General features: G+C 42.4%; 1 protein-coding gene across 2 annotated transcripts; it reads left to right on the top strand.

Moving 5' to 3' along the window:
• The first annotated feature begins 813 nt into the window (after positions 1 to 813).
• prelid3b (PRELI domain containing 3) lies at positions 814 to 25725 on the top strand. Of its 2 annotated transcripts, XM_055652038.1 has the most exons (6): positions 818 to 943; positions 11380 to 11548; positions 14874 to 14963; positions 19274 to 19344; positions 20309 to 20411; positions 21986 to 25725. In XM_055652038.1, exons 1-6 carry the CDS (start codon positions 912 to 914, stop codon positions 22094 to 22096), a joined length of 576 nt encoding a protein of 191 aa, XP_055508013.1. In that variant the 5' UTR covers positions 818 to 911; the 3' UTR covers positions 22097 to 25725. The 2 variants fall into 2 exon arrangements, with proteins under 2 accessions (XP_055508014.1, XP_055508013.1); XM_055652039.1 differs by lacking the exon at positions 14874 to 14963 and having other exon boundaries at positions 814 to 943.
• The last annotated feature ends 439 nt before the right edge of the window (positions 25726 to 26164 follow it).

Raw genomic sequence — 26164 nt, 5'->3', positions numbered from 1 at the left:
ACATCGGCGTGACCAAACGCAGACTGGATGATTGTTTTGCGGAACACCTTCGCTCAGCCCGTGTGAACCAACCTGATATACTGGTTGAAGAAGGGTTTCGGCCCGAAACGTTGCCTATTTCCTTCGCTCCATAGATGCTGCTGCACCCGCTGAGTTTCTCCAGCTTTTTTTGTGTAACCTGATATACTGGTTCCTGGAAACTTTAATTCTCCTTCCCATTTCTACACAGACCTGTCTGTGCTCAATCTCCTCCATTGTCACAGTGAGGCTAAACATAAATTGGCGGAACAGCATCTCATATTTCGCTTGGGCAGCTTACAGTCCAGTGGTATAAATATTGATCTCTCTCACTTCAGGTAGCCCCGGCATTCCCTCTCTCTCTGTCCCTCCCTCACCCAAGTTGCACCAGCTTCTCGTTCTCACCCTACAAACAGCTACCAATGGCCTGTTTCCTTTATCATCGTTACTTATTTTAGCGTATCTTTCATTCATTGTTCTTTATCTCTCGTTTCCCTTATCCCTAACCAGCCTGGAGAAGAGTCTCGACCCTAAACATCACCCGTCCCTTCTCTCCAGCGATGCTGCCTGTCCCGCTGAGCTACTGCAGCATGGCGCCTGACAGCGGCTGACGTCACGCAGCGGGGGGTCACGAGGAGAGAGGGCGGGCGGGCTGCTGACGTCACGCAGCGGGGGGGTCACGAGGAGAGAGGGCGGGCGGGCTGCTGACGTCACGCAGCGGGGGGGTCACGCAGAGAGGGGGGGGGGGTCACGCAGCGGGGGGGTCACGAGGAGAGAGGGCACGCGGGCGGGTTGGCTGCTGACGTCAGCGCCGCCGCGAAAGTTCTGTCGCCGGTGCGGGAGAGGCAGCCGGTGGAGAGGCGGCGGCGGCGGCGGCGACGGCGACGGCGAGGATGAAGATCTGGACCTCGGAGCACATCTTTAAGTGAGTGCGTGGAGCTCGTCAGGCCGCGCCCGCCCTCGTTGTCGGTCAGGCCTGGATCTGAAGCCCCGAGGCAGCAGCAGCGGGGTCACCCGGCCTGGGGTAGCGGCGGGGCGGGCCGGGCCCACTAGAGAGTGCTAAGGACTAGAGTAGAGGTAGAGGACGGTTCCCTGGCGATTGTTGAGTGCGTGGAATGGGCCCGGGGCTGGGGGAAGTTGCCCTCCTTGGATACTCACCCTGTGGTGAAGGTGAACGCGGCCTCCACCCACACCCACCCCCAATAATGTCCGTCTCCTGCTGCCCTCTGCAGAGGACGAGCCATACAGCCGGTGTTTTACACACGTTGCGGTTTGAGATTGCTGGGCAGTTGAGTTATCTTTTCACTGTCAGGGGAAAAAAAACACAGGTCAGAATGTCTGAAAAACTCCGACTCTTCGAGACTACCACATATTTCTATTAAATCTGCCTCACCAGAGGTGCACAGAAGCGCGCCATATTATCGAAATTGCATTAACATAGGTCTGAATAAGGGTTTCGGCCCGAAACGTTACCTATCTCCTTCGCTCCATAGATGCTGCTGCACCCGCTGAGTTTCTCCAGCATTTTTGTGCACCCTTAACATAGGTCGTCCTGGTCTCCAATTGACATGGCCCTTTCGAATACAAGCTCAACTCTCCTATTTACCTAAGAAATCCAACTAAGCACGCTATGTGCAAACCCTCTCCCTATTAGGATGTAGAAACAAGAACTACAGATGCTGGTTTATTCCAAAATTAGACGCAAAACGCTGGATTAACAGCAGGTCAGGCAGCATCTGGAGAAAAATGATGGGAGACGTTTCGGGCCGATCCTTTTTCTCCAGAGATGTTGCCTGGCCCGCTGAGTTACTTCAGCACTTTGCGTCTATCCCTGTTAGGGTATCAGATGTAACGCTTTCCACAGATTAGCAACTTTGATGTTGGTGCCGTGCATTTAATGCATATAATTTATAATCTCTAGTACCTGAAAATCATACTCCATTTGATTGGACATACTCTTTTCCTAGTGTAGGCTGTTTTGACTTTATAGTGAATTAAAAATGTTGATTATCTTCATTGATTTTGACATTTTTTTAATTCTGTTATTACAAAGGCAGTTATGTCGTATCTCCAAATTGTAATGAATATCCCATTTGTACTCAATCCAGGAGGCATGTACAACAATTTGTGTGTTTCCCTGATACAAACAAGTAGTCCTGGTGATGGTTGTGGTGAAATAGATGATGTGTACCGTTATATAGAGAGATTATACCTTTCATTCTGGTATTAATGTGAAACTACATTAGATTTTCATTCCATTGTTAAGCTTGTAAGGCCTCTGCTGTACATTTGGAATTTGAGGGTGTATGTTAAATTTCTAGGTGCAGGCCAATTTGCAAATTTCCTCAGCAAAATATCTCTCCCAGTAATTGGCTTAGTGTGAAATTATTTTTCATACTTTGAGCATACGAATAAATAGCTTTCTAATATTGTTAATGTCATTGAATCATGGTGCCATGTTTCCATTCACAGAGTGAACGGAAACAGGCTCTTTGACCTACTTTAAACATGCTCTTTGACCTCTATCCATGCGGGACAACCCTTTTTGCCTGCATTTGGCCCATATCTGTCTAAACCCTTCCTCCATATATCTGTACAAATGTCAAAAAGGCATGGATGGTGCAGAGGCATATGGGCCAGATGCAGGCAAATGGGACTAGCCTTGGATATCAACTTTGTTGGCATGGACAACGTAAACCAAAGTGCCTGTTTCTGGCCTGTATCGATACTAGGACATATTACCAATATTAGAAAACCATTTATTCTTGCACTCATAAGTATCAAAATAATTTAATACTGAAGCCAATCACAGATTGGTGTGAATTGAAATGAAGTTAGGAATTTAAAATTATACACACAAAATTACAAATTTGTATTCCAAATTTTATGTAATGCAAATTCAACTGCAGCTAAACAAATTCTAAATGTAAACCACTATTGGGCCTCTTGTAGAAGGGTGCAGTCTGCAAGGAACAGGTGTTTAATAATTAAAGAGTAATGTTTGTAAGAATGGGTGTCCTTATTAAACCATAGTTAAGCACATTCCAAATTTTTTTATTCATCTTGTGTCACAGATATTTTCCTATTCTTTTGGCGATTCACATTGACGTCCTGATAGCAGTTTGGTTTTCTCTTTCCTACTTTATATTGAGAATGGTAAATGTCTGTGGGATGTTTATTACTTCTACATTTTTCTATCTTGTTTGGAGTCGCCCAAGTTGGCGCGGCCCTGTCCAGTCGCCGTCGTGCAGCTCCGCGAAAACTGTGCTTATTTTTAACTTGCGTGTTCTTTTTAAATTTATTTCTAAGTACCAACTCCCTAGCATGAACAAAGTATGGCAGGGAAACTCTCTTAAAACTAAACTCTAGCGTAAACGGAGACTTTTTAAACGCTGTGTACTCACCGATCCAGCGTGGCCGCGGTAACATCAATGGGAGCGCGGCTCCAAGGAAAACCCGGAGAAAACATCGAGGGGGGGGGGGGGGGGGATTCGGAATAGTCAAGTCACATTTATTTATATAGCACATTTAAAAAAACAACTCTTGTTGGCTAAAGTGCTTTACATTTGTTATAAGAATAGCACAACAAAACAAACTACATACATATATACATGTAGCCCTCACTCAGAGGACGTCAGGAAAGGCTTGGGAGTATAGATAAGTCTTTAGTCTTGACTTAAATGAGTCGATGGAGGGGGCAGTTCTGATGGGAAAGGGGATGCTGTTCCACAGTCTAGGGGCTGCAACCGCAAAGGCACGGTTGCCCCTGAGCTTATGCCTAGACCGTGGGATATTCAGCAACCCCAAGTCGGCCGATCTGAGGGGCCTGGAGGTGGAGTGGTGGGTGAGAAGACTTTTTATGTAGGTGGGGGCAAGCCCATTGAGGGCTTTGTAGACATGGAGGAGAGCCCAAGCCTTCCGTCCTCCTCTGCCCAGCATTCTTTTGGCAAACGTCCAGTCCCTGGCGAACAAGCTGGATGACCTCAGGGCGAGGGTCAGATTCCAGCGGGACACAAGGGACTGCAACATCCTCTGTCTGACCGAGACATGGCTGACCTTGCTAGTGCCGGATTAGGTAATCTGCCCAACTGAGTCTTTCGCTGCCTACCGTGCTGACAGAACAGAATAATCTGGGAAATCCAAGGGTAAAGGAGTTGCTTCATAACCAATAACAACTGGTGCAACCCTGGAAATATCAAGACGCTTTCCTGTTCGCCGGACCTGGAGCATCTCATGCCGCCCATTCTACCTTCCCCGGGAGTTCGGCTGGGTGATTCTCTCAGCCGTCTACATTCCACCGCATGCGGACACCGACGTGGCACTACCGGCCCTACACGATGTGCTATGTCGACATCAAAATAAGATCCCGGATGCGGCTATGGTGTTGGCTGGAGATTTTAATAAATCAAATCTCAAGAAGGTCATGCCGAACGTCTACCAACATATCACGTGTGCCACCAGGGGGGAAAGAACATTGGACAACTGCTATACGCCGTTCCGGAAGGGCTACAAGGCCGTTTCACTCCCTCCTTTTGGAAAATCTGAGCATGCTGCCATTTTCCTGCTGCCGGAGTATAAACAGAGGATACGGGAAGCGGCAGTGACGAGGGACGTAAAGCGGTGGTCCGACCAGTCAGGCCATGCTGCAAGATGCACTGACAAGATGTCGACTGGAATATGTTCCAAGCAAGTTCCAGTGACGTTGAAAAAGTTACTTATCTTAATTACTAAACCAGGTTCGCTTCTTAATAAACAGACACCACACAAACGGTTTGGTAGACCAGTTCAAAACTTTACTTAACATCGGCCGATGGAAGGGAGGGAGAACTCCAGTCAAGTGACCAACACAGACACTTGACTGTGCTCAGTCACCTTCCCTGAACAACAGAATTACATTGCTTTAAATAGGTTTTTTGTCCCCTTATCACATTCCACAGACATTAGTCATGGTCAGAAGTACTGGAAAAGGTTTCCACAGAATGCATCACATCAAACCTTTTTTTTACATGGTACAAGATATACTAAAAACATTGTCCATTTGCCTTATCTCCAAATAGACCACCCTAGCTCTCTTCGCTGCTTCCTCTGTCATTTGGTCCCTCATAAACATAGGTCATTTGTTTACAAAGATGTGACTGGCTATTTCGCTCTTCCTTTATTGCCTCCTCCCCATAAACATTGGTTTATGGCATCTCACTTCAAAGATTTGACCAGCTATCTCTCTAGCTCCTTCACTTGGGAGACAATGTTATCTCACACACCCCGCAACCTGAGGAAAGCCTAATTTGACACTAAATATAAGCTGTAAGCTAGCCCAGAAACCAATTTAATATCTTCTTATATTTTTAACTAAAACTCGGCTTCATCAACGTCAGTGAGTTCGCGGAAGCGGTCAAGGACTTCATCGCACCAATAGCCAATAACATCGTCCCCACGGTAAGGGTTAGCATCTTTCCGAACCAAAAACCCTGGGTGGACAGGTCCGTTCGTGTTGCCTTGAATGCTCACACCGCTGCCTACAACTCTGGCCTGGCATCTGGAAATATGGACATCTACAAGGGAGAGTCCTACCGACTGCGAAGGGCGGTGAAGGATGCAAAAAGGAGGTACAGGGACAAGATGAAGCAGCAGGACACCAGATGCATTTGGCAGGGGCTACGGGCTATAAACAACTACCGGAGCAGCTCCCCCTAAACCGGAAGTGCCGGCACCCCCCCTAGCTGATGACCTGAACTCTTTCTACACTCGTTTCGAGACGGGCAACATCACCCCAGGCTTGCCGGCTAACAACAACCCCGCCAGCGCGCTGGCTAGCGAGGCTGGAGGGAGGGCCATCGCTGGGGATTGGTACACGCTCTCGATGTCCAAGCATGACATGAGGAAGGCTCTGACACATGTGAACATGAGGAAAGCTGGAGGCCCAGATGGCATCTCGGGGCGAGTGCTTAAGTCTTGTGCTACGCAGCTAGCTCCGGTGCTCACTACAACCTCTCCCTGGCCAAGTCCATGGGCCCTGCCTGCTTCAAAAGGTCCATCATTGTACCTGTACCAAAGAATGTCTCCCCAGCTTGTCTGAATGACTACGGTCCGGTGGCCCTCACCTCGGTAGTCATGAAATGCTTTGAGAGGCTGATCAGAAAACACATCTGCGCTTTCCTCCCTCGTAACAAGGACCCGCTACAATTCGCATACCGTCCGAACAGATCCACGGACGATGCGGTCTCCCAGGTCCTGCACTCTCTCTCTCACCTTGACAGCCAGAAGGGTGGCTATGTGAGGATGCTGTTCATAGACTACAGTTCAGACTTCAACACGATAGTCCCCACCAGACTTGCTGAGAAGCTGCTGGAATTGGGGTTCAACAACCCCCTGTGTGTCTGGGTCTTGGACTTTCTCACCGCCAGGCCCCAGGTAGTCAAGATGGGAGGAAATACATCAAAGTCCCTCACCCTGAGCACAGGATCCCCCCAGGGTTGCGCCCTCAGCCCCCTACTGTACTCCCTGTACACACATGACCGTGTGGCTAGGTTCAGCTCCAACTCTATAATCAAGTTTGCTGTGGTGGTGGGCCTGATCTCCAATAACGATGAGAAGGCCTTCTGGGAGGAGGCGGCTGATCTGGCTCTCTGGTGTCAGGACAACAGCCTCCTCTCGAATATCAAAAAAACTAAGGAGCTGATCGTGGACTTTAGGAGGGCATAACATCCGAGGACGTACACACCACTGAAGATAAATGGGATACTGTGGATAGGGTGAGCTATTTTAAATATCTGGGAGTCCACATCTCAGAGGATCTGACATGGACATCATATGCTGCCGCACTGGCGAGTAAGGCAAGGCAGCGCCTTTACGACCTCGGGCAATTGAGGAAATTCAGAGTGTCTCTGAGGATCCTACAGTGCTTTTACTCAACGGCTGTGGCACGCATCTTGGCCGGAAACATTACAATCTGGTTTGGGAACTGCTCTGCCCAGGCTAAGAAGGCTCTGCAGAGAGTAGTGCGTTCGGCCGAACGCACTATGGGAACTACACTCGCCCCTCTGCAGGAACTATACATCAGAAGGTGCAACTCCAGAGCCAACAAGATCATAGGGGACCCCTTCCACCCCAGCAACAGACTGTTCCAGCTGCTACGGTCAGGCAAACGCCTCCGTTGCCATGCTGTGAAAACGGAGAGGATGAGAAGGAGTTTCTTCCCAGAGGCCATTAGGACTGTAAGCTCCTATCTCACCAGGGACTAACTTACTGTACCAATTTACTGTTGTGTGGTGTCTTTTTAAAATTGCCATGTTTTTCTTTTTGTTTTCCCACAAATATGTAATTACTGATTCTGTTTTGTAGTTTTTTGCACATTCCGCAAGCATTGCCGCTTTTCATTTCACTGCACATCTCGTATGCGTATGTGACGAATAAACTTGACTTGACTTGAGACAAATACTGAAAGAATACTTATTGGTGATTGCTTGCTCTTTCCATGATTGATGAGAGCCGAAAGTCTCCAAAAGTAGCCAGCACCTGTGATTAAAAGATTGAATATTTTTTGTGTGAGGGGGAACTGCAGATGCTGGTTTAAACCGAAGACAGACACAAAAGGCTGGAGTAACTCACTGGGCAAGGCAGCCTCTCTAGAAAAAGTAATAGGTGACATTTCGGATCGAGACCCTTCTTCAGACTGAGATTCAGGGGAAAGGGGAACGAGAGATACAGACGGCATTTAGGAGAAATGAATGGAAGACATCAACGATAATCAAGGAAATGTGGGGTACACAGTAGGCCATTGTTGGCTGTGGGATAGGTGATAATGAATATACAGACAGAGGAACTAAACAGAACAATAGTAAATTAGTACACCAACTAGGGTGGGGGAGGGACATTGAGAGAGGGGATGCAAGGGTTACTTGAGTTGGAGAAATAAATATTCACACCGCTAGGTTGTAAGCTGCCCAAGCAAAATATGAGATGCTGTTCCTCCAATTTACTTTTGGCCTCACTTTGACAAAGGAGGAGGCCCTGGTCGGAAAGGTCAGTATGGGAAGAGGAGTTAAAGTGTTTAGCACAGGGCAATCATGTAGGCCGAGGCTGACTGAGCAAAGGTGTTCAGTGAAACGATCGGCAAGTGTTCAACCTTTCGACAGAGATCATCACATTTCCAATCACTTTCTCTGAAGTGTTTATGAACGAATTGTGACAATCTGGTTAATTTAATTAAAATAATCATAGCTATTCTAAATACTAAAGGATTCTTTTCATTTAACTCTCCTAAAAACGGGCTCTTTTGTTAGCAAATAACTTGTCCAAAAGGTTGTCCTTTTGTTAGGCATTTATTGAATTTTTACATTTTCTAATGAGATGTTAGAAGTGCTACATTATGTAATATTTATTGCTCAACTCAAAGTTCATTACTGCTTTTTCAAATTATTTCAAGTGTGGGAATAATCTGCTTTTAGAATTTTTTAAATGTTTGGTTTGTTTCTTGTAGAATAGTTGGCACTATCTCATGAAATTTAAATGTAAGATGATCATGCTTTTTTCAACATGTTTGTCTCGTTTGCTCATCCTTCAATTATGCTTCAAAAAAACTGCAATGTTTTTGTAAAGTGGTGGAGTGACCACTCTTGATAAGGTGAATGTGGAGATCATGTTTTCACCTATGTGGGTCAAATATTGATCAATGTTTGAACATAAAGAGTTAATTCATTTACGATAGAACTGTTGAGTTTTTTTGTTTCTAGAGGGTCATGGGGCCATCTGAATTTCTTCCATGAAAAGCAGAAAAGGAGATTATTTCACTGTCTTTTAGATAGATTATAGGCAAGAGGTTGAAAGGCTTCTCAGGTAGTCAAGAATTTGGTGTCTCAATCTCATCAGCCTTTATCTTGGTGGCAGAGTAAGCTCTGGGTCAAGTGGCCTAGTCACAGAATCTGGAATAGGCCCTTCGGCCCAACTTGCTCGCATCAATCAACATGTCCCATCTACATGTCTCACCTGCCTGCATTTGGCCCATATCCTTCTAAACCTGTCCTATCCATGTACCTGTCTAAATGTTTCTTAAAACATTGCAATAGTACATGCCTCAGCTATGTCCTACGGTAGCTTATTCCATACACCCACCATCCCTTGAGTGAAAAAGTTACTCCTTGGGTTCCTATTAAATTGTTCCCCTCTTCTTAAACGTTTATTCTCTGTTAAATCCAAGGAAGAGGCATATAATTGGCCAGAGGAAGCAGTAAACCGGAGGACTGGGAGAAATTTAAAATTGAACTACTTAGTCCTTAAGGAGGACAAAGGGGTTAATTAAGAGGGGGGAAATAGAGCAAGAAAGAAAGCTTGCGGGGAATATAAAAACTGACTGTCAAAGCTTCTATAGATATGTGAAGGGGAAAAGATTAGTGAAGACAAATGTAGGTCCCTTGCGGTCAGAAACCAGTGAATTTATAATGGGGAAATAAGCAAATGGCAGACCAGTTAATCAACTACTTTAAGTCTGTCTTCACTAAGGAAGACACAAGCAATCGCCCAGGAATACTTGGGGAATCGAGTGGGAGGGACTGAAGGAAATCCACATTAGTCAGGAAATGGTGTTAGATAAATCAATCAATCAATCAGATTTATTCATCACATACCCAATAAAGTGCAGTGAAATGAACTTGCCAATGCCTTGCCTTGTACATCAGTCACTGAAAGTAAGCATGCAGGTGCAACAGGTACTGAAGAAAGCAAATGGCATGTTGGCCTTCATAGCGAGAGGATTTGAGTATAGGAGCAAGGAGGTCCTATTGCAGCTGTACAGGGCCCTGGTGAGGCCACACCTGGAGTATTATGTGCAGTTTTGGTCTCCTAATCTGAAGAAGGACATTACTTGCTTTTCAGGGAGTGCAGCGTAAGTTCACCAGGTTAATTTCTGGGATGGCGGGACTGACATATGATGAAAGAATGTGTCGACTGGGCTAATATTCACTGGAATTTAGATGAGAGGGGGTCTTACATATAAAATTCCTAAGAGATTGGAGAGGCTAGATGCAGGAAATGTGTTCCCGATGTTGGGGGAGTCCAGAACCTGGGGTCGCAGTGTAAGAATAAGGGGTAGGCCATTTAAGACTGAGATGAGGAAAAACTTTTTCACCTAGAGAGTTGTGAATCTGTGGAATTCTCTGCCACAGAAGGCAGTGGAGGCCAATTGAAGGGAAATGGGGAGGGGAGAGCAGGAACAAGGTACTGATTTTGGATGATCAGCCATGATCATATTGAATGATGATGCTGGCTCAAAGGGCCGAATGGCCTACTCCTGCACCTATTTTTCTATGTTTCTATGATATGAAGAATTATTGTAAATAGGGAAATGTTTCTATGGTTCTCGATTCACCTACTCTGGGCAAGAGACTCTGCATCTATTCCTCTCATGATTTTGCACACCTCTATCCCTCAATCCTGCGCTCCAAGGAATAGTCCTAGCCTGCTCAACATTTCCCTACAGATCAGGCCATCGAGTCTAGGCAACATCCTCGTAAATCTTCTCTGCACCCTTTCCAGCTTGACAACACCCTACCTATAACATGGTGCCCAGAACTGAACACAATACTCCAAATGCGATCTCACCGATGTCTTATGTAAATACAACAATTTCAATACCCAATACACCGATGAAGGTCAATGTGCCAATAGTCTTTTTGACCACCCTATCTACCTGAAATGCCACTTTCAACAAACTACAGTAATTATATTGTGTGTTGTAATGAAGCATATTGCTATGCCATGACTTCAATCTGTACAAAAGACTTTCATTTCTTGAGCCCAATTATTTTGGCCTTGCTTTGCTAATCTGCCATTGGAATACTTTTTTGCCAGTTATTTTTGTTCTACTGCCATACCTATTATTGGCTAGATTTGATTTTTTGGCTAGATTATTTGCCATATTAAAGCTAATTTTTCGTTTTAATTTCAAATTGTTGGTTAAATTGTGCATGGTTATAAACCTAGTGATGTTGGTTGTATGATAACATTCAACGTCTTTACTGAACCCTCTAATTTAAAGGGATTTCTGTTCTGTAATATAATACTGTACCAAAGAATCTAAAGCCAGTTTTGAAATTGGTATCCAGTAATCTGCACAATGTAAGTGAAGGGATTCTTCTCATTGTGCAATGTAAGGCTTGTGCACTTAGTATTGAAACCTATCTAACAAATAGTTAGGAGGAGAAGGTAATGTATTTTTGAGTGATTTGTACTGAAATGGTGAATTAATTTGGATGAATTAATCAGTAAGAATTATCTTTTGGCTCATTGAGGTAAAATTTCCTCCATTATTATTACACTTTTTGTTGTGTATTTAGTTTCTGAGTTTATTTGTTTTTCTTTCTCCAGCCACCCATGGGAAACAGTATTTAAAGCTGCCATGCAAAAGTACCCAAATCCTATGAACCCGTGCGTTGTAGGCGTGGATGTTTTAGATCGGCATGTTGATGACCAGGGCAAATTGCATAGTCAGAGGCTGCTCAGTACGGAATGGGGGATACCGTCCATTGTTAAATCAGTAAGTACTGTAATTCTGCTGGAACCTATTATATTGTTACAGGTATTAAGGAGCAGACACTTTTCTTTTTTCTTTTTGGGTATACGTTGGGTTTTGTATGTATATTTTATGACACAGAATCAAATGTTTTTAAGGAAATTACCTGCCTTCTCAAATGGCACAAACATTGCTTCCAGCTGAAAGACGTTGAGCTATTTCCCATTTTGCTTTTATTGTGTTCTTTGACTGGCAAAAGATGGTGCAAACATCATTTTGAATTATTGTCCCTCATCTCTCTTCCAAAGCCTCCTATGGTTAGTTGTTTTGTACAGCTGTTTATGGACACAAGATCCAGAATGTTTTCTCAGTGGTGGCAGAAGTTAATATTTAAAAAAATACAATAAATAGTTCAACTCGAGTGGTGCATTTTCATAAGTCCTGAAATGGAACAATAAAATTACTAAACAGCTACAATTACTTGACATGACTGAAAGGGATATCCTGAACAAAGAGCCATGATTCATATTGAGGAATGAAGTTAGGCAAAGCTTCTGCACACAAAGAATTTGGGAGCTTGGAACTCTTCCACAAACAGAAATTGATGTTAGGCTATTTATTAATTAAAAATGTTATGGTTTGTTTTTCATCAACCATAGGAATTTAGGGATCTTGAGTAAAGGTCAGATGTTTATTCACTATTCAGCCATGATCTCAATGGAACTGACTTGGAACTAAACGGCTTCCTCCTGTTCCCATCCATCTGTGCTCTTTATCACTCAATGTTCTTGGTTGAATCACATCAGCTACTTATTGCCTTAAAAGTTTGATCAATGGCAGATTTTTGTTTTGCATTTAAATATCTTAACTTTTTTGATATTCTGACCACAGTTTCTCAATCTATCAAATTAGTATAACCCAGAATAATCCAGACTTTCCCCCGAGATGTGCTGTAAATAGTTCTCATTCTCATATCATGTTTCGCTTGAGCTGCTTACAGCCCAGTGGTATGAGTGTTGATGCTCTAACCAGGTAGCATCGGCATTTCCTCGATCTCTATCCCTCCCCCACCCAAGTTGCACTAGCTTCTCGTTTTCACCCAACAAACAGCTAACAACGGCTGTTTCCTTTATAATCGTTACCTTTTTGCATATCTCTCATTTATTGTTCTTTATCTCTACATCATCATATCTCTCGTTTCTCGTCCGAAATCAGTCTAAAGAAGGGTCTCGACCCAAACCCCTCACCCATTCCTTCTCTCCAGGGATGCTGCCTGTCCCGCTGAGTTACTCCAGCCTTTTGTGTCTATCGTCGGTTTAAACCAGCATCTGCAGTTCCTTCCTACACATAAGAATTGAGAAGTCAATTTATTGATGGGGAAGTATGTTGCTTGTTAAAATCAGTAGCACAATAGAAAGTATGATATAAATAATAGGAGTATTCTTTGAAATCCAGCATATTTGAAAATTAATTATTTTCCTGACTAAAGACCTAGTTTCAAATTAACTTGGCATTTGGGTTCTCCCATCTGTCATTGATCTTGTTGCAATCCCAATGTCACTGGTTACAGCTTGACTGTAATTAAATGTCAGTTAACAAGTTGTAAAGGAATTGTCTGTATAATTTACAAGGCATGTCTTGCTAAGAAGCCTTGACAACTCTGTTATCTAGTTAATTAGGTGGTCCTATTTAAATTTCATGCTCCTCGTGTTTTGGTTAATGGTGTACTGTGTTTCTGCATAAGATAGTATCATTCATTTTACTTGTGTCTAAATTAAGCATTATTCTACATTTTAGTAAGGTCTGCCATGCATGGAAGCAAGTCACCCATCAGATACTAGTATACCAACATTAATGACAATACACTTTTCAGAGGAATGAATTAAGTTCTCTTATCTTGAGATTTTGACTATGGACTTTCAACCTTAACACCTTGTACTCTATAAATTGAGAGTCACCATATAATGGTTGAGGGAAAGTGTAAATCAGCTGACTGCAGTTTTGTTGGTTAGATTAATCAAACATGGAATGCATTCATCGATGTGGAATCTATTTGGTGTTTTATCTCAGCAAGAACACAGAATAAGTCAGCTATTGGTCAAACCAGCTATTGACACTATTGGTCAAACCAGCCTGGTGGGAATTGTCACAAAGGGAATAAAAATGTTGATGAATTTAGTTTCTACTGTGGAATGCTTGTTAAAGGTTGCAATCACTGATATTGCCAGTTATGAAAGACTTCAGTTGTGCAACTCTATTTGATTACACAACCCTTGACACGTGGAACAGCCAGCACGAAGTGGCACAAGGTCATGATTCAGTCTTCAATGCTGCTCATTGACAGGGAGGACAGATAAGGTAACAGACACCCAGCCATTTGAAAATTCAGTTACATGATAGGCAAAGAGAGGTGGAAATGTGAACTTTGACATTATCCTACCCTTTAAAATATTTGATTTCTTATTATTGACATTGCATTCCATGTTTGATCCAGAGACCAGATTCTAGTTCATTGCTTTAGTTCCAGACAAGAATTGAACCCAGTTGAATGTTATGTTTTGAAATTTAAGTTCAGTTTCGTGTGCACAAGTCCAGTGAGGTGTAGGTACAATGATAAATCTCACTTCCAGCAGCATCACAGGCATAGACTCAGAAAAACGCAAACTAATTATATATAAATTATACAAAATTCTAACGAAAAAGACTGGGCTAAAAAACCACGGCCAAGGCGTGTAACGCCTAATTAGAAATAAAAGGTCTATCGTAATACAAGAGGTGGGTAGTAATGTTCTTTCGTCTGGGTTCGGCTCGGTTCAAGAACTTGATAGTTGTAGGAAAGTAGCTATTCCTGAACCTGATGGTTTGGAACTTCTGTACCTCCTCCCCAATGGTAACAGTGAGAATGATATTTCCGAGGGAATGAAGAGTCAGCGATTTCCCATACATATATTCCCAATATCATGTGTCTTTGAATTTACTGATGTTTTCTGCTACTGAGTGACTGAATCAGTGCATTTTTTAAATGGGTGTCTTTAACTGATATGGAAGAAGGTCTGATTTTAAGGAGGGGAAGAATTTAATGATTAAACAAAAGGTTAGAAATTCTGGCTCTCCATGCCAAACCAATGGTCTTCTCTTCTTTGGCAGTAATGATCAGTAACGATAGATCAACTGTGCCATGAATTCTAACACTAGATGGTGATTCCTGAAAGTGTGGCTAATTTTACAGACTATGTCATTCGTATCAAACCTGGATAATTCCAAAGGTCCCAGGAGTGAAATCATTTGCTGCTTTGATTTTATGGTGTTATAACTAAAAGATTGACTGGTGCTACTTCTGATTTTCCAGCTTATTGGTGCAACGAGGACGCGGACGTATGTACAGGAACACTCCGTCGTAGATCCCATGGAAAGGACCATGGAGCTTAGATCTGCAAATGTTAGTAAATCAGTCAGTCATTGTAGAAATAGCACAATATGCTTGTACATGCAATGAATGAGGAATAATTGAAATCAGGTCATCTGATAATAGTCTGGTTTCAGAAACTCAGTTTATGTGTAATCAGTTCAAATCTTTACTCTTCCAAATTGCACTATGGGCTGCACTGAGTTTATAAGATGTAATATTTCCAGAACCCCTTTTAAAGGCTCAACAGAACAAACTGAAAATATGAACTCTTAGCTGTGATCTTCCTGCTGGTGAGAATATTTGAACTCAAGTGCTGTAATATTGCTTGGGAGTATGTCAATGCATGTCTCCTGTATTATAAATATGTCCTATAAAAGGACCTCATGATATTGAAACATTTCTCTCAAAACAAATGTGACTACAACAACAATATACAAGCAATATGTACAGTGAGTATGAGACTTAAATTAGACCTTCCTTTAGCAGATCTGATGTGTGCCAAAGTTTTTAATAGGAAACTACAATTGGTTTGCATCATTTTTTACCGTTACCAATTTATTCCAAAATATAGGTTGTATGGTGTCCCGAACCCTTTCTAAACCAAATTTGGATATTTTGTTCCCAAATATTTTCTGTCATGTTTCCATGTTGACAGCAACCCTCTTGTACACTAGCTTCATGCTGTCTATTAATATGACGTGGAGATCAAAATTGACTGCAACTGATTCCCATTTTCCGCGCTACTTTTGAACGCCTTTCATCTGAGAAAATTGAGGTCAATTTGATGTTGTTCCAGCTTTTATCAATCACTTTGACACCCAACTTTCTGCTCTGTGCTTTACTAATATGCCCTATTAATAAAATGAGTATTAACCAATTCATTTCATAGCGACTATGACCTCGGAAAAGATCCAAAGTCCTTGTAAGTGAAAGTATTTTCATAGAATTATTAAGTGTTGCAGGTTATTCAGAGCAATACTTTCTTAAATTTGTAATATTTTGTTTCAAGGTATTTTGTATCTTGTAACACATATAAGCTGTTTTGTATGCACAAGGCACTGTAGATGTAGTTTGCCTGTGTTATTTCTCTGAATAGAAAAATCTGTATTGGCTTGTCAGAACTGCATGTGACCAGCTCCATTCTGTGTACAATACTGCTCTATACCAAACCAGTACCTGGTTATGACTGATGACAGGACAGTTTACAGAAGCATGACACCTGGACTTGCCTTTATCTCATCCCTAATTCACTCAATCCTTAATACTGCCAATGGTTTATCAGGCTCCTTGTCTGACTTTAGATCTGGGATGAACGGCAATTGTTTTTCTTGATATGTATTCTGTTATGGGAGACGACTGTTTTGTTGTCTCTAGGATATCTCAATAATACTTTCCTATCCCAATCTCAGTTTGAGCCATACATTTGTGACCTTGGCCTGCTAACCATTAACTTTTCGTATTAAAATCCCAGATCTCTACAGCACTAAGCAATTGCAGTAATAAATCATATTTTCAAATTGTTTTTCAGATTGCCTGGTGGGTACTGGTGTTATAACTGAATCTGACTATTTGGCCCTAGTTGATTCAGTGTGCAAAGTTTTAACACTTTGGGATGTTTTCTGATCCTTGGCCCAGGCTGTATAGTACATTCATCCATTTCCATCATGTCAATTGAAGCAAATTGCATTGGCTGAAAGTCATTTCCTGTGATAGTGGAGATTTCAAGAAGATGGATTATCTGTTTGGCACTTCTAGCTGAATGTGATTACAGATTAGAGGATGGTAATGTAGTTGCAGTCACTGTTCATGACCAGAAGGGGCAGAATAGCAGAGCTCCAAGCTGATCTGGTGTTTGTGAGATCACGTGGTTCAGTCCATTGCATTTTTTTTGCTGTTTTATGCTTAGTCCTGTGTTGCAGCGTCACTAGGTTCAGCCTTATTAGAACACCTGGTGCTGCACCTGGTGTGATCTCTTCCTAGAGCCAGGTTAGTAAAATGAGGGATATGTCAGTCCACAAGGGTATAGTTTATGATGGTGTATGTCGGCTGATGGTCTACAACTCCATAGTGCTTAGCAAATACCTAATGTTACGGTGCAGTATCTGTTCCATTTAGCTGAAATGTGTGCGCCACGTAGTATCATGCAGAATATCAGTCCATTGTGAAGCTAGACAAGAGGACTCTGCAAATATATTATTTCTGGTTTTGTTCACTACTTGCGACACATCTAATCTGACAGTTATGTCCTTCAGGATTCTGACGACTCAGTTAGTGGTGTTGCTACCAATCACGTTTTCAAGATGAACTCCTGCATCTCTGTGGTTCCAAACAATATTCAATATGGATAATTGCTGTTCAACATGGAGTATGACTGCCTGTTATTTGACTAAAGATTGGACATTAACATTTCAGTGGTTAAAAAGATTGTTGCAAACTCAACTCAGCTGGGAGTGACCTTGTTATATTGCATTCAATGTCCAGACCACTATTAAGTGTTCACTATGTGTATAGTTTTTATTTTGACCTGGTGGTCTGGATAAATCTGCGATATTTCAATAAGCATTTAAAAAGCAACCACATTGGAGGGTGTACCTGGAGCCTTACTTGGGTAAGGTGAGGTAAATCCATCAAATTTCCCACCCCTGACAGTGCAGATCGCTGTTCTGGCAATTTACAGCATGGGTGGCACAGTGGCGCAGCAGTAGAGTTGCTGCCTTACAGTGCCTGCAGTGCCGGGGCCCCGGGTTCGATCCCGACTACGGGTGCTGTGTGTACGGAGTTTATACATTCTCCCTGTGACCGTATGGGTTTTCTCTGAGATCTTCAGTTTCCTCCCACACTCCAGAGACGTACAGGTTTGTTAGTTAATTGGCTTGGGTTTTTATACTTGGTATGTGTAAATTGTCCCTAGTGTGTGTAGGCTTGTATTAAAAATGCAGTGATCGCTGATAGGTGGGCCGAAGGGCCTGTATCCGCACTAATCATCATCATCATAATCATACTTTATTAGCCAAGCATGTTTTGCAACATACGAGGAATTTGATTTGCCATACAGTCATACCATTAAAAAAGCAACAAAACACACAAAATACATTTTAACATGAACATCCACCACGGTGACTCCTCCACATTCCTCGCCGTGAGGGAAGGCGATAAAAAGTTCAATCTCGTCCCTTCTTTGTTCTCCCGTGGTCGGGGACTTCGAGCCTTCCATTGACAGACGATCTTGGTTCCCGTAGCCGGCACCGTTTGGGCCCTCCGCGTTCGGGGCGATCAAGCTCCTGCATCGGGTGGATGTCAGCTCCACAAGTCGGGTTGGGGCTGGTCGAATTTTCTGTGTCGTTTGGAGCTTCCCGACTTCAGTCTCTACCTGAGACTGCGAGTTCCTCGATAGTGAAATCCGCAGGCCGTGGTTGGAGCGTCAATCCCAGGCAAGGGATCGGCTCCGATGGTAAGTCCACGTCCCCGCGGTGGGGCTCAAAGTCAGTCCCAAGCAAGGCCTCCAGCTCCATGATGTTAGGCTGCAGAGCGACCGGAGATACGATCCGGAAAACAATCACATCTCTGGCAAGGTAAGAGATTTACAAAATGTTTCCCCCGACCCCCTCCCCCACCCACCACATAAACCCACGCACTACACCAGAGAACTTTAACACAAACTTTTAAAACACCTTAAAAATAACAAAAAAAAAGACTAAAAGACAGACGAACTGTTGGAGTGGCTGCAAACTAAAAACTAAACGATCACCCTAAACTATATTTCTAAACTAAAAACTACTTTAATTCTTAGTGTGTGATACAGCATCAGTACCACATTTATGTGGCACCGTTTGATGTGTGTGGCTCACTTGAGCATTGCGTTCTCATTTGTAACTTGAGGCTAGCACCGCCCTGCCGTACGAGTCCTCCTTACATGGCCTCTCATTGTTGGTACAATTATGATGTTGTCCATGCTTGTAAATAATGGATTTGTAACTGTCTGCTGGCATACTAAAGCCTGCTTACATACAGTTGGGTTTAATTTGAACTACGGATGCCAGGGTCAGCAAAGTGTTTTGCTCATTGCATATTCAGTTTCTCATCTTTCAACGGGGTATATTCAGTTTCTCATCTTTCAACTGGTGTCCAATAAGAATGGAAAAACACTGAAACAATCGGTAAACACTAATGTTTCCAATCAAAAACTTTTCGACCTATATTTTACAATTCCAGCTTCTACAGATTTTAAAATTTCACTTATTAGTGATGATGTAACTTGAGACCAATGCTACTTAATTATGGTTGTAGAACAAATGCATGTTCTGTAATGCATTTCAAACCGAATGTTTCTTATTTTGCAGATAACACTAACAAATTTAGTGTCGGTAGATGAGCGGTTGGAGTATAAACCACACCCACAGGATCCTGAAAAGTAGGTAGAAATATTTCTGTAACAATTCTACATGTATGTGTGTAACACTTGCAAAAGCATTGTCTTGCTGGTTCTGTGAAATATGCATCTTGGGCTACCTCTGTGTTAGCAGCTGTCTGCCTGCTGTGCTCTATAGACACCATGTGTACTTTTGCAACAACTTGGCAGAGGCCAGGAATTGGATCTAATTATCAACCTGTGGTATTGATAACTAGTATTACATTTCATACTGGTCACTGGGCTTTTTTTCTAATATGCCTAGTTATTCACAAATGCAGTTAGACAAGCAGTTTGCAAATCTATTGTGCACAGATTCCTTTTGTTCCGCTGTGTTTTTTGCTGTGTTTGAATTTGTCAAGCCCATTTTCACCAAAGACTAGAAATACCTGGTTCCTGGCGGCTTGTCCTTGGTAGAAAGAACTAAAGTGGAACCATAATTTGCGTGAACAGAATAAATTGCAGAACAAAGAACATGGGATTGATGGGATTACTTCTTCTTCTTGCGAATGAAACATAAATAAACCAAAGGAATAGTTAGATTTCAAGCCGGGTGTTGAGCAGCCAGGTTGTTGTCTCTGCGTCAATGTTTGCCAGGCCCTGAGCTCCATTTGGTGGGTGGTAGAGTGGGCACTCAGAGATGACATGGTTGGCTGTCTGTTGTTCTGCTCCGCATTCACAGGCTGGGCTCTGGCGGAGCCCACATCGCCACGTGCTAGCATTGAAACGCCCAACTGATAAGAATGGACAAAGTGGGTCAAATGGCTCCTCCTACGTTATTTAAAAAAATAAAAAAAAAAGGTTGCTTTTGTGTGGGAAGGGAATGCTGCACTTCCTCTTCAAGTGACACAAGCCACAAATTGTGCATTATTTGGTGTGAATAGAGTTAATTCCATTATCTCTACTACATCTGACAGCATGGTGTATATCCATCTCTACTACATCTGACAGCATGGTGTTTTTCCAGGACTATCCTAACCCAAGAAGCTATAATCAGTGTAAAAGGGGTCAGTCTAAGCAGTTACCTGGAAGAAATAATGGAAACCAGCATCTCTGCTAATGCAAATAAAGTAAGTGCAATTATAAGAATTACAAAAAAATATGCTTTTATTATTGGCAGTTGCCTTGGAGATTTCTAATTTAAAAAAAATACTAGACCAAGTGCAGACCCGTTGGGTCTGTTCCCCCAACGTGCGGTTGTGGGGGGGGAGGCGGCATGCAGGGTCACACACACTAACTATCCCCCCCCCCCCCCTGCACTCACGCTAATTACCCCCCTTGATATTATATTATTATTAATTTGCTCCTTTTACCCCATAACCACCCTATCTACTGACGCATAGCCCCCAACTTGCAGTCACATCTAGAGAGGGGGGGGGTAGTAGAGAGTGAGGGCAAAGAGAGAAGGGGCAGAGACAGAGACACAGAGGGGGGGGCAAGAGGGATGGGGGGTGGAGAGGAGGAGAAGAGGGAAGGTGGGGGAGGGGGAGAGAGAGGGGGGGAGGAGAGAGAGTGGGGGGGAGTGGAGGGAAGAGGGTAGGGGGTGGGAGGGGAGGGGGTTTTAGGGGAGGAGGGTGGAGGAGGGGGGGGGAGGGGAGAGGTGGGGGTAGGGAGGGAGGGAGGGGGGAGGGGGGGGGTAGGGGGGGGGGGGTAGGGGGTAAGGGTGGGGAGGGGAGGGGGGGGGTAGGGGGAGGGGGGGGGGGGGAGGGGAGGGGACGGGAGGGGGGGGGGAGGAGAGGGAGGGGGGGAAAGGAGAGGAGAGGGAGGGGGGGAGGGAGAGAGAGAGAAAACGAGAGGGAGGGAGAGAGAGGGGGCAGAGGGAGAGAGAGAGAGAGAGGGGAGAGAGAGAGAGAGAGTTCCTTTTTACTTCAACCCAAACAACCATTTGCAGGCAGTGCTTTTTTCCTCAAACTAACCATATTTTCATTTTCAAACCACATTATGGGTACTCACAGCTGTGGAAACATTTGTTCAGTGTTATTCAGAGCTCTGATTGAGGCACACCACTTGCAGAGACTGATTGAGGCACACCACTTGCAGAGACTGATTGAGGCACACCATTTCCTGGTTTTATAGTCCCTCCCCCTCCCTCCAGCAGGGGCAGCAGAGAGAATGGGGATTTTTTTTTAAACATTAATTTCTCTGTCATTTTTCATCGACGGGAAAAATTGTCGGCACACGTGCGGCGGAGGGGGGCTCTGAGCGAAGAGGCCAAAAATGACGGCCGTAGGTGTCGGCGTTCTCTCGGAAATCGCAGCACAGAAGGCCAAAAGCGGTCAAGAACAGAGATTTAGTAATATAGATGTATGCAGTATAATATATCCCTGCTCCGATTTCCTGCCCCTACTCTTCCCTTTAAGTATGGCGCTATACACTCATAAAGACTTTGATCTCTCTCCCTCCCTCCCTCCCTCCCTCCCTTTCCATCTTTCCCCATCCTTACTTCCTGATAGCCTCTTTTTCTCCTGCATCTTGAGGGATTTGAAAGAATGTGATGTTCCATATAAAACAGCTAACTGAACTGTATAACAAGATATGGAATTAACTTTCCACCACCTTAGGTTGTGAGACTTGACCAGCAGAATATAGCTATGCTTTTCCAGCGAGCTACTATTAATACACAAATCTTTGTTTTCCTACACAGGGCCGAGAAGCCATGGAGTGGGTAATACGCAAGTTAAATGCTGAGATTGAAGAGTTGGCAGCATCTGCACGAAGTATCAAAATTCCAATGGCTGCGTCATCAGTAGAATAACAAATGAGAATTGTACAGAAACACAACGTCTGCCTCTGGGCCGTTTTAGCCTGTTGCTTCCCACTGTGCATTTTCCCCTTGTTCACTGGGACAGACAGATCTAAACAGACTAAAGAAGCTTGGATTCAATTGACTTCTATTTGTGGGACGGGGTGGGGATGTGTGGTGGTGAGACTACTTGAAAGAACCTTTGACTGTGTCTCCTAGAGGTCTGGTAAATGAAAATGAATTGGAGCAGATACCCAGAGGGAAGCATGGGTTTTAATATTAATATGTAAAGTATAATGTTGGCAGAAGAATTGAGAGATGACGACAAAGACTTGACAGTGATAAGTGATTCATTTTTGTGGTCCACAAGGCTGTACAGATTAAGGACCTAAACAATAGTGCCAGTTATTTCAGTAGATCAGAAAGTGATAATTTGCGTGGATTAATTGCAAAATGAACAATTGGCCGAGTTTCCACTCCTGATTATTATCCAGTTGTTCCTACAAGAAAACGTTTCTATATGTGTGCATTATATCCAGTCTACTGTGAATTGTTACCTGGAATTACAACTTATAAATTGCCACCTGCATGTTGCATTAGATGATTGCAAACAGCTTGTGGTAACCAAGCAGGACTTGGCACCTCGCAGGTTTAGGTAGAGGCTGAGGTACAAGACACACTTCACCTGTAAAATGGAGAACCATTTGCAATATAAGCTTGGAGGAAACTAGGCTAACTTGGGATTTTTTTCAAAACGATCAAAACTTGAAGAAAATGTATTTAAATCTCTAGTGTATATCTAACAATTCAACAGTTAGTTCCAGCCACGAAGTATTGATGAGTATTGTAAACTTCACTATGAAAATTAAATAGTCAATTGCAACAGTTCTGTAAATCGATAAAATATATAATTAATGGGCACCTGCTGTAAAAAGATATCCTTCTCAGAAGAATTGCTGTGTTTATATGTGATGATAGGAAGTCCCTGATGGGAACCCAAGGGTATTTGGGATGTCCATATATAAACTTTGCTATCATGGCTTTGTAGAGTATCAACATTTTTGAATATCTGGTTCACTTAGTTTTGATAATCTAGTTATTTTTGTCAGCATTTAGTACTTGAATATGAAAGAACTAAACCACATAATTGCCATATATTTTCTATATCGAGGGGTTAACATTCCTAAAGCACTGATGTTACTGGATTTTTTCAGTATGTTGAGGTACTAGGCTCTAGATCTTTTTTAAAGGTAACACATATCATACTTCCCCTCTAGTTTTGTTCTTCACAGGTACATCCTCTTATTTGGCAGTAAATTAGTCCAAGGAAATGGACTGTGTTTTCCCAGTCTGCATTTTTTTTTTTTAATTGTGGAGCCTTAGAATAAACCATGTATACATTTGACTGTCTTCAGTAACCAGCTAGAATCTGGATGTTATGGATACGAGGGACATTATGACTGAATTTATTTAAAATATTTCAGCAGTCACTAGCTGAAACAAGAAAACATTTGTGCCATGTTCCAATTCAAATGGGAGAATTGTGAATGAGAGAATTCCTGGATCAGGCTGTGTGGAAAGAAGAGCCTTTGTATTCTGAATGACTAAAGCTGACACTTGAAAAGTTCTTGAGCTAAATTGTGTTCTTTGCAATTTGTTTCACTTCAAATGTGCTTGAATTTTTGAAAGCAGTTACAAGTTTAAAATTTACTTTCACTTCCTGTTTGCAAGGTTCTGATTCTGAAGCAATTGCAGTCATTTGCCGAATTGCCATGAAGTCAGCTTGGCACAGTTGGGAACAAGCTCATCTTTGAACCAGATAGTCCTGATAGTGGAGTGAGTCCCTCCCAAGCACTAAATATCAGCACAACAGCTTTGTGCTATTCGGGCATGAAGGATCTTGTCAAAGATACTGAGATTTTGGCTACCATTCATCTCACCAGCATATGCTTACTTGTGATTTATAGGCTCTAGCTGTATGCAGATTGCAAAGTTTCCTAAATGTCACTCCATGGAAATTTAAGTGTTTTGGAAGTGTATTCATTGAATACAACCCTTTCTTTAATATTAGAATATCTAAATCTTATCCACATGGCAATAATAATTTTGAGAATCCTATCTGAACTGCTGGAGGATGCCTTAACTTGTGTGACCTCTCTTTGTATAACTTTCTTAGGATATCAAGTTCTGAGGAGATTTAATCTATACAACCACTGATCTGACGCAGAAGGTATACTACCAACTGATCCATTGACTATTAATTAAAATATGCATGTTTTGTGTACTGCTGTTTGTCCTCCGTTATATTTACTGGTAGTACAAACTTAGCTGTGCTGCTGGGAGTATAATATGGGGTGTCTGTGTCTTTTGTTCCAGTACCCTGATGAAAAAATCAGTACCCGATGCAGAGACCTATGTAGGGCATCTTTGGTCCAGTTGTGCCACGCGGGATAAGCTCCACATCTCACCAAACCTCACTTTGTTAATGTTCAGTACATTCGGGATTTAGTCTGGAAGTTTGCACCTGTCTCAGCAGAGTGGAGTCATTCAGTGGAGTTGCACCCTTGGTGATTATTTTTTAAACAGTTAATAAGTTAACGCAGTATTCAGAATTCCACTTTCAGATGGTAGGTTTGTTATTCTGCTGTAGTTTGTATCATTCTATAGCTTAGGTCAGACTTGGGGAAATTAAAGAGAAATGTAGTTAATATTTAGGGTCCACTAATTTTCAAGTGGTAGTTATAAAAGACCACTGCGCCACCTGCATCGATTCTGATTGTTGCCTACTTTTTCTGTTTGTATTTGACTTCCAATGTCTGTCACATTGTTTCATATTTAATAGTTCCACATAAAGATAGCACGAAACTGCCTGTGTTGGTTTTGCGATTATCTCTACAGTTGATTAGTTTTCTGTGGGAGTCAGTGTTATGAACAAGTTTAAAAAGTGCAGGGTTAGAACCAGAATTCTGAATGCCTTAGCACGCCGAACAGTTCATACCACGAAAGGTAGAATTGAGAAAGGAGAAAATGTATTAGGGTCACGCAATATTGTGTTGAGCGTAAAATAGGTGATTGGTAAGGGATCCTCTGCATTTTTAGTGGATTTTGAATGGGATTGGGACTCTTTGGTTTAATGGCCTTACTCTTGTACCTATTTGATTGGTTTTGTTCTGACAGAATGGACATTGGTCTCTCGGCCAGTCTGGATCTGCTTGCGTGATTATATTTCAGTTCTGCACAAGATGATCTGTGATCTGGAACTTTTTACAACAAATGAAAAGACGAAAGCTGATTGTGTATGTTGCTGGTAACATTTATTTAATGTTTTCGTAGGTGAAGATTTGCTAACTTAATGTGACCAACAGGGGAAAAAATATGTTGAATTAGGTTTGTTCATTTGAACCACAATGCACAGTATTTTAGTTTTTTAAATTTTATTTTCCTGTGCAATAACTTAACTTGCATATCCATGAAGGGTTTTTTGTATGGAATATTTATTTTAATAGCACTGAATTGTATTTCAAACTTCAGCCAAGTTTAACATTTTTAACCAAACTACTGTCAATAAAATTGTCTTAAAATATTGTATCTAAACCTTTTTGTGTTTGAAGATATGTTTGAATAAAGTTCAATGTCAGGTGGTTTTCTCTGAGAGCATAAAATATTTCAGCTTTGGACAAAATGAACTTGGAAACGTGACTATTTGGTCCTTGAGTATGTTCTGTCTGTTCTGATAAGAAGGACATCCCATTTATCAACTTGCGCTCCAAATGCCTTATAACCTTAACCCATAGCCACCACTGTAATTTTGAAAATTCAATTAACTAAACATCCACAACTTAAACTTTAATAGCATGAAGGACGGTTAGATGTCAGAACATGCCAACTGTTGCTCGAACTGAGTAGTGCCAGAAGCAAGTATTAATATAAACGTTATAGCGGGGTGGGGTTAATGATGCTAACTATGTGTGATTGGCTAACATGCATAGTCAATCTACAGTTCTCCACCACAAGGTGACATTTTTATTTATGTTAAAAGGAAAACATTTAAAAAAATCAAGTAGATCATCTCTCAACCTT

The sequence above is a fragment of the Leucoraja erinacea genome, chromosome 21 (assembly GCF_028641065.1).
Source record: "Leucoraja erinacea ecotype New England chromosome 21, Leri_hhj_1, whole genome shotgun sequence".
NCBI classification, from domain to species: Eukaryota; Metazoa; Chordata; class Chondrichthyes; order Rajiformes; family Rajidae; genus Leucoraja; species Leucoraja erinaceus.
This window is presented reverse-complemented; position numbering and strand designations above follow the sequence as displayed.

What these genes read in the sequence shown, in the direction of transcription:
- prelid3b (XM_055652038.1), top strand. Translation starts at nt 912, where the DNA reads ATGAAGATCTGGACCTCGGAGCACATCTTTAA. An exon ending in ACCTCGGAGCACATCTTTAA is followed by an intron (nt 944 to 11,379) that starts GTGAGTGCGTGG and finishes TTCTTTCTCCAG; the next exon opens with CCACCCATGGGAAACAGTAT. An exon ending in TACCGTCCATTGTTAAATCA is followed by an intron (nt 11,549 to 14,873) that starts GTAAGTACTGTA and finishes CTGATTTTCCAG; the next exon opens with CTTATTGGTGCAACGAGGAC.